Raw genomic sequence first — 8,257 nt, forward strand, 5'->3', positions numbered from 1 at the left:
GGAATAAATCTCACCCCACTTGTCTCAACAGGAAACTATTGCTTTTAGACCTATTTGTCTTTCACATGATGTGTTGAGTAGCACAGAAAGAATCCTGTAAGTTTTGTGTGACCTAAGGAACGAGTAGACCACAAAATGAAGCCATCTGCTTACATGTTACAGGATTTTTTCTTAATTCCAACTATCTTTAGTGTTTGTTAAGGCTGTTCCCTGGAGAGGCACTTACAGACTTGCTAACGAAGCCTGAAGTATACTGAAGTAAATTCTGTTTGCTTTTAGTCTGGTCAACTTTTTGCATCTAAGTACATAAGTACATCCTTGATCCCTCACTTTCTTATGAGAAACCCTGTAGATGCCATAGGTTTTCTCTTTCATAGCAAAAAACGATTGACATTTGTATGCTCAGAAATGGGAGGAAAACTGGTCCACTGGACAATTTCTCTTAGGTAGAAACAAAGTTTTAAGATAGCTAGGTTTTTGGTGTCATTTCTGGCCAAAGGTTTGCTATAACCAAGTTCCACACTCTGCTGCAAATGTTGGCATAAATGGAAAAGGAAAAACAACACAGATCCTCTTCAAATTCCACCTCTCCTCTTGCTGAAAAGAGCAGTAAGTCTTCTTACTGTGCTACATTTTCTGTGGTATTCAACATTATAATTTTTTTAAGCTGTGGTGGGGAAGTTGAAGGGAAGAGGCTACATTATACATTAAATTCAATGCCGAGTAATGTAACTACACATTAAAGTCAAAGAGCAGTTCACATGAGAAATAGAAACACAAAGTGAGTCACTCATCTGGATAAAAACACATATATTATTAAATTTTCTTTCTTTATTACATTGACCTATAAATGTCTTGAGAAGTGCAAGATTGAAATGAGTGAGCAGAAGCAATCACACAAACAGAGATCTGTACGATGTAAGCTACCATCTTCAAAAATTCATGAAAATATTTGAACAAAGACACAATCTTCTTAAGCAGTTCCACAGGTTCAGGGTAACTGTCATAGAACTTCTGTGCACAGTAAGTGTACTTACCCTGTAATGCTCTACTACTGTAATGTACTTCTATGATGCCCAGGAAGATTCCACCACAACCAACACATGAGAAGCAAATGTAGACTGTCATTGTGTAGAAGATGAGGACTGGGTTTTTGCAATTTGCAGGAGGACTAACCAACATTAAAAAAGGAATTTCATGCAAGAGAACACAGGCTGTGACTGATCAGCATTGTTGCATTGAGTCAGCTACTACAGCACAAAATGGAAGTTTACTGGGAAACGTGGAGGAAGGGAAAACTAGAGTGAAAGCAAAAGGCAGATGAACAAAGGAGGAGAGCAGAATGATAACAACATTAAAAAAAAGTACATTTTAAAATTAAGAATTAAGTGGTTTTGTGTTTTCATTTCAAGCCAGAAATAATTACACTTGCTTATTTTTCTCTGTTATGCCATTTCCTAGTTGATCACAATTAAGGCAAAATATTTAAATTATGTGATATTATATGTTTCTTTCGCATGTGTCTGCATGTTTTTGATGGCTGACTTAGAGGTTATTTACTCTTTTTTGTTATAGAATTCAGGTAATCACTTAAATTTTCTTTGGAATTCAACTAATTCTAAATTCAGCCAACACTAAAATTTGCAATATTATTTATCTTCCTATCTTCAGGCAGATCTTCTTGCTAGGACAAAATATGAATCAAAAAAAGTTGTTTCAGGATGACTCAAAAGATGAAAATTTTTCCTCCCCGTCACGTTGAGGCACCCGAACTATGGCATATATGTTCTTGCAGTACCGCAAGCTGTCCCTTATTTACCACATAGCACCAGCTGATATTGCAAGTGGTCCAAGTTTCTTAAGACAGTTTCTGCTCACAGCCTAGGCCGCCACAAGTGTCTATTGTAAAGCATTCAACAGAGATGTAAGTATCCTTTACAGTGTGGTAAAATTCTGGTCAATTCTGAACCACTCCTGAAGTTGCTATTGCTTCAATTCACAAAACAGAAGATCGGGCCACTGATATTTACATAGCCAGTGAAAGACTTGCAGAATTTCATAGATTGATTCTTGCATAATAGGACTGGAAGAAGGTGCATTCGCATCATAAAGGAATGCTAGAGCATTTTACCAGGACAAAATCAGCCAAAGACTTATCTTATTCTGTGTTCAAAGTGTGCCCTTCTCACAGGACCAGGTCAGTCATTAAGAACATAACATATGTAACACAGAATAAAAATGTCAACTGGGATCTCCTGATAGGCCAAATTATTTTTTTCTACTTTACAGTTGAGAAAGCCTGTATCAAGGAAATCTGTATGGAAATGCATCATGTTTGCAAATAAATTAAGTACAAACATTTTCAAGTCTTAAAACTAATGGCTTTTTCTTTCAGTTTAACATTCCTGTACTTCTTTTCATCTAAAACCCAAAAACATATCTTCCAGGGATAACATCCTATTTTACCAAACTAGTCCCTACAGTTTGCTCCATGAGTGACCAAGGGCAAGATTCTGCCAGCCTTATTCACACCAAATTACACTTTATGCTCCCTGTAATTTTTCCACAGAAACCACATCTTTCACAAGGTAAAGGTATTTGTCCAAGTACATAAAAATAATCTCATCTAAAAAGAGAGAAACAGAGTAGGAAATACCAGAATCAAGAGCATCAAAGTCTTAAGTGGCTGGTCCTACAGCCAGTCCTCTCTTGTGTCAAATATCTATCAGCAGCTGAACATTTCTCTGGGGTGTCAGGACACCTCAGGCCTTGAGGCTGGGACGAGAGGAGGCTTGTTAAGCCGGTTAAGACTCCTCAACTACATGTGAGGATTTGCTCATTTGCCCTTGAATCAAGGGTCTCTGACAGGTGATAGAAGTAAATCTTGGATTGGAAGATGTTCTGTGTCAGCCCCCTAGACAGCTTGTATTAGAGCAGGGAATTATTTAAGCCATTTAGACTATTTTTGATACCTATCCCTTTCAAACCTGATTGTAATTTGCTTTGGCATTCTGCTCTGGGAAAATTGTGCCAACTGGGGACACAGAAGAAAAAATTCAGGTACAGAGAGGAGTGCATGCAGCTAAGGACTGAGATAAAGTTGTGCACTGGATGAAAATACAAGGGAACCCATGTAAGTGCAGCAATGCAGGAAAAGGTGGATTGTGTCATTCTCCTTGAAACAAATAGAAGCTACAGATAATTTTTCTGCTAAAGAATCATCTCTGATTGTTTGTGCCACAGAGGCAGATAAATGCCAAAAAGATAGATCCCTCTGCCTCTGAGATACTGTCCTGTATAGTATAAAGTTAATAGCAAAGTAATAACGAGCCTCCAGACCTGACATAAAATATAAAGTTATGCCTGCTAGATGCAAGCTTCATGATCTATAACCTGTGAATCCCTGTGATCATAGCACAAAAGTCTCTACCATACTGGCAAAAGAAGGGCACAATGCCATCGAAAACCTGGACAGCTTTTCACCAGGAACATATAATATTTTCAGCCTGATTTTGCACATAAACCAGGAAATAAAATATTTTTTCTATCAGCTTGTGGCCTAATCATGCCAAAATATAAATATATAACCAATGATAAGGGCTTACATTTCTGAGAAACCAGATCTGTACTCACATGATAGGTAAAGACAAGAAGGGTAAAGACAAGAATATGCATTTTTTCCACTTTTCCCTTCTGAAACGATTGTTTAGCATTTGTGTGGCTGCACTGACTATGAGTCGTAGACATATGTGTGATCCCAGTGTGTCACGTGGCAGGCCAATAAAAAACAAAAGGTAGCTCCCATCCTACTGATAACAATGATTTATTTCTGCTAAAGAAAAAAAAAAATCATTTTGGTTCTTAGCCCACATTTGGTAAACTTCAGCCAAAATGTGAAAATTCTTACAAAGCTCCAGAAAAAATGGAAACCGTTAGTTACAGCTGAAGCACACAACTTCCATTCCAGTAGTTGCAATTGCTCCCATTATCATTCAGAGAGTGTAATACTAAGAGAACTCATTATTATATTTACTAAATGCCTTTTCTTGGACACTTTAAAAAATACAATCTTCCTGCAGGGAATGAGAACTGACTGTGGCAGTACTTTCATACAAATATGTGTTCCTTGTTATCAGAAGAAAAATTCTAGTCTAGTTAGACTTGCAAGCAAAATTTGGCCCTGCATATTTATTTTTTTGAGTTTATCCATTTCAAGATATTGCCTGACCGGCACTAAAACCCCCACCTTTTGGAAAGCATCAGACTCTTCTCCAAATATGGTTGCTTTAATAAACTGAAAACAGGGTGGAAAGAATGGCTTCAGGCTCTCAAGAAAGAGAGTAGCTGCTCTCCAGGAAATTACGCACTTAGACGGTGTATGTCCTGAATCAAGATTAGTTTATTCAGGGACATAATAAAATCTCCCACTGAGATTCCTTTACAAAATCCATGGAAAATTCATGATGTAACTACAGCTTCTCATTTGTTAGCCATTTCTTTCCACTGTACATTAGACAATGGTCACTTAACTCACACAGCAATTCCTGATGATATTACATTATCCTCATGGTAGTCAGTAAAACAAAAACTACAGTGGCTTAAGCAGCAACACTTCTGTGTCTGTTTGGACAAAATCTATTCAAATAATCAAACACTTACAAGGAACTACTAAAAAGCACAATTAAATGTATTAATAAATGTTTAATACTTACACTTTTTCTGGTCTTCTGAAACTAAGAACCAATTTAATTTTATCTGATATTAAATTTTTATAACCAGGTGGTAGGAAAGCTTTACTAATTCTGGGAGAGAAATCCTGCTTTACATGCCAACCATGTGGTAACTCTTAAAGTTGCACCTATTAATTACAAACTATCTTAAAATTACAAAAGGGCAACTGAAACAACACTAGCTTTCAACTATGTCTCAGTCCAAAATAATGGATTAATCTATATGTAGTCTCTAATTTTCGCCCAGGGACATTCTAGCAGACTCTTGCAAAATCTTCACAGTAGGTAATCTATTTGGGCCTTGGAAAAAAAAATTAGTAGACTTAGCATTCATTTAAAGAAGAAAGCCAGTCTTCACAATTCTACTTCCTTCAGAAAAAACACCAAAAATAACCCCCGCTCCCTCCCAAGCAATTATTCAAACTCCCAGCTAACAGATTTGATGCAGACCTTGGGCATACCGATTTTACAAAAACAAGAAAAAGCAAAGTAAACAATGAGCCGATGTATTATTTGTGCTGTAACATGCTATTTGACTTGCGTTACTCCCTAGTGTAGAGGGACTCCCTTGCTGGAGAAAATATAGCAAAGAGTAAAGACAGCTTTACTGACCTGTGTGCTGCCGCCGATGCTTGGTGAGGGCATGACGTGTCCCGCCGGCAAAGCCACAAAGGTCACAGAGGAACGACTTCTCGCCTGTTGCAACAATAAACAGATGAGGGACTGCGGAGGTCACAGATCATTAAAACATATCTATCAAGGCTTTCAGGGTTACTAATTCCTCCAATCAAATGTTTCCATGTAAATATGTCAAATGGGAATGAAATTACCACTGCGGTTTATTGACTGTGATAAAATCTGAAAAGCACCACTGAACATAATTACATACTTGTCAGACCCATAAAAATTAGCTTTATTATCAATGGAATGGTTTTGTACAACTTCATTTCTGTTAGATGTCTTCCAGATGGGGCTGCTTTATGCACTTGAACAGTTTTTATGCATATCCTGATTTTTTACAATTCCCATACATCTGGCCTTTCTGTGCTGAGTAAAGATTGCCTGGAAAAAAAGTTAATATACTGTATATATGATTCTGCTTAAATAAAATATATTGAATTTACTAACAAATCAAGGGTACTGAGAAATTTTCAACAGACTAGACGATAGTCATCTTTAGTTACCTTTTATTTATTAATAAGTATTAAATTATTTTCTTGAATATACGGAAGAGCCTAGGCAACAATAAAAGCCACATTATTCAGTACCAGTGGCAATTCAGCACTGTTTATGTTTCTAAAGTTTTCATGACATAAAGAAAACAGGTCTGGGGATTGCTACTGAAATTGCAGCAGAACTCGTACCGTTCGTCTTCAAATGATAATTCTTCATTCCAAACCTCTGGACCAATTTGAGAGATTTTGGCAAGCTCAATACTCATTAAAAGTGCGTAAATGCTCTCTTTTTAGGTGGCTTTTTTTTTAATAAAAGCTAGGATTTTGCCCTGTTGTCTATAAATACAGTCTATCATTTCACAGCAATATTTTTACTCAGTATGTACTAACATGCACAGCAATCTCAGCCCATGAAGGCCACACGGAAGGTCATTATGAATTAATAACGCTAACCTCAGATATAGACTCCATAACCTCAGATAAGACTGAAATTTTAAAAATATTTTTTTCAAAAAGAGTCGCATTAGTCATTTGGAGCCAAATTGTCTCCTTTCGCAGCAACATAACGGAGAGGGGGCTGGTGGGGCAACGATGCTGAATTCATTGAAACTAACAGTCTCCTTCAAATTCTTCCCCGTGGGGAAGGAAATTTAGTTTCTACAAAAGACAGCTGGGTTAAGAGGTCGGGTGTCAAATTACCAAGTCCTCCTGTGAAGACAGAAGGATGGAAACCTCCACGTTGTTTATTCCCCCATAACCAGGCACGCTAATACATGGACTTTCTGGAAAAGCACAGTGCCTCAGTTAACTTTGGATGCCATTAATATAAGCAAGAGACCATCTCATGAGTGGGAGCTCCCTGGAGAGCACCACAGAGACCAGCTGCCCTCTCCCACCGCTGCCTCGACGGGGGCCCCAGGGGAACCCCAGCTCCCCACACCCCAGTCGCCGCAGCACAGGAGTCCCTGGACCCCGTGCTACAAGGAGGAAAGCAATTCCTCCCAAGTTTCCAAGGCAGCCTGAACCCTGCCTCTAAAACGGGATCATAAATTCTCCATTTCAGAATAAAGCAAACGGTGTATTGTTAGTTTTCTGCGCCCAAATCTGATCATGAGAAGGGGGCTGAAATTTTACAGGATTTTGGGCTTTTTTGAAAATTTGGTCCGTTGATGAGAGTATCCCAAGACATTATCTAAGGTGCAAAATAATTTCAGTACCTCCTTTTAGGATTCAGTTCTAGCCATATGTGTTTATAATTGAATTAAAAAACAAACAAACAAAAAAACCCGGAAAAAGCAGAATGGAACAAAGTCTGAATTTTACTGCAAAATGTTTGCCAGTAATATTATTGCTGAGGTTATACATAATTGTTACAGAGATTTCTGCATAACCTCTTTTCTTTGTTTTTTTTTTTTCTAATCAGGATCTTCAGCATGTAGCTCTATTCATCAAAATATCAAAGAAAAGGAATAGAAGGACTACACATAATGCTTAATTATAATTAAATATTAATTTAATTAATTAATTAATCAATTTTACGTATAAATCTTTCTAACTAGCTGTAATGCCTAACACCCCAGCATAAAATTCACACTTTAAAGTTAAATGCTGTTCCATGCCTACCAAGAAATTGCTCATCATCTATATATTGTCATAAATTAGCTCATGTTGTGTTTAACATCTAGGAGCAGCCTTCAGTATGGCCTGCAGCTTCATACACTAATGAGGACACAAAGTACCCATAGCATCTTTGCAAGCTCACAGATTTACTGGGTAGTTTATATTTGGGCCTTTGAAACAGCTTTTTGAGCCACAGAGAAATGGTTCAAAACCAACCAACAGCTTTAAAATAGGGAAACTGATCCATCCTATAAAATGATTTGCCAGTTAAGTATTCCACACTCCTCTAGGTCGGATCTGGGAGCTCTCACGCAGGCAGGGCTCTTGAGGAAGTCAGTGAGGCTTCGGATCTGAAAACATGAGGCTGGAACAGATTTGGCCCCTGCTTTTTAAGCTCAAGAAGGGTGGTGATGCATTTGATTTTCTGCAACATTAATTTTCAGACTTATTAATGAATTTATTACCTGATTTGTGTATGTATTGTGGTAAATGCACAAATATATATATCCACACAAACACACAGGAAAAACTTCACCACCTGTGACTTTAAGTTCAACTGCACAGTATTTCTTAGCCCTGAAGCTTGATGTGGGTTGAATCCCTCATATCTAGACATAATATTTCATTTGATGTTATGGGCATGTATTGATACATAGATGTATTTTACATTCTTCTGGATATGCTTAACAATTTTATCATTCCAACTTCAGAATTTGCGACTTTTTAACTTTT

The 8,257-nt window shown here is 37.5% G+C and overlaps 1 protein-coding gene across 2 annotated transcripts in view; it reads right to left on the bottom strand.

Annotated features, from left to right (window-relative positions):
• Positions 1-8,257, bottom strand: part of ZNF407 (zinc finger protein 407) — a 356,342-nt gene that overhangs the window by 134,638 nt on the left and 213,447 nt on the right. For both annotated transcript variants that reach the window (XM_075022872.1, XM_075022873.1), the window contains exon 6: positions 5,343-5,426. In XM_075022872.1, the coding sequence (XP_074878973.1) occupies positions 5,343-5,426 (84 nt within the window). The remainder of the gene's footprint in view (positions 1-5,342; positions 5,427-8,257) is intronic.

The sequence above is a fragment of the Buteo buteo genome, chromosome 3 (assembly GCF_964188355.1).
Source record: "Buteo buteo chromosome 3, bButBut1.hap1.1, whole genome shotgun sequence".
Classification (NCBI taxonomy): Eukaryota; Metazoa; Chordata; class Aves; order Accipitriformes; family Accipitridae; genus Buteo; species Buteo buteo.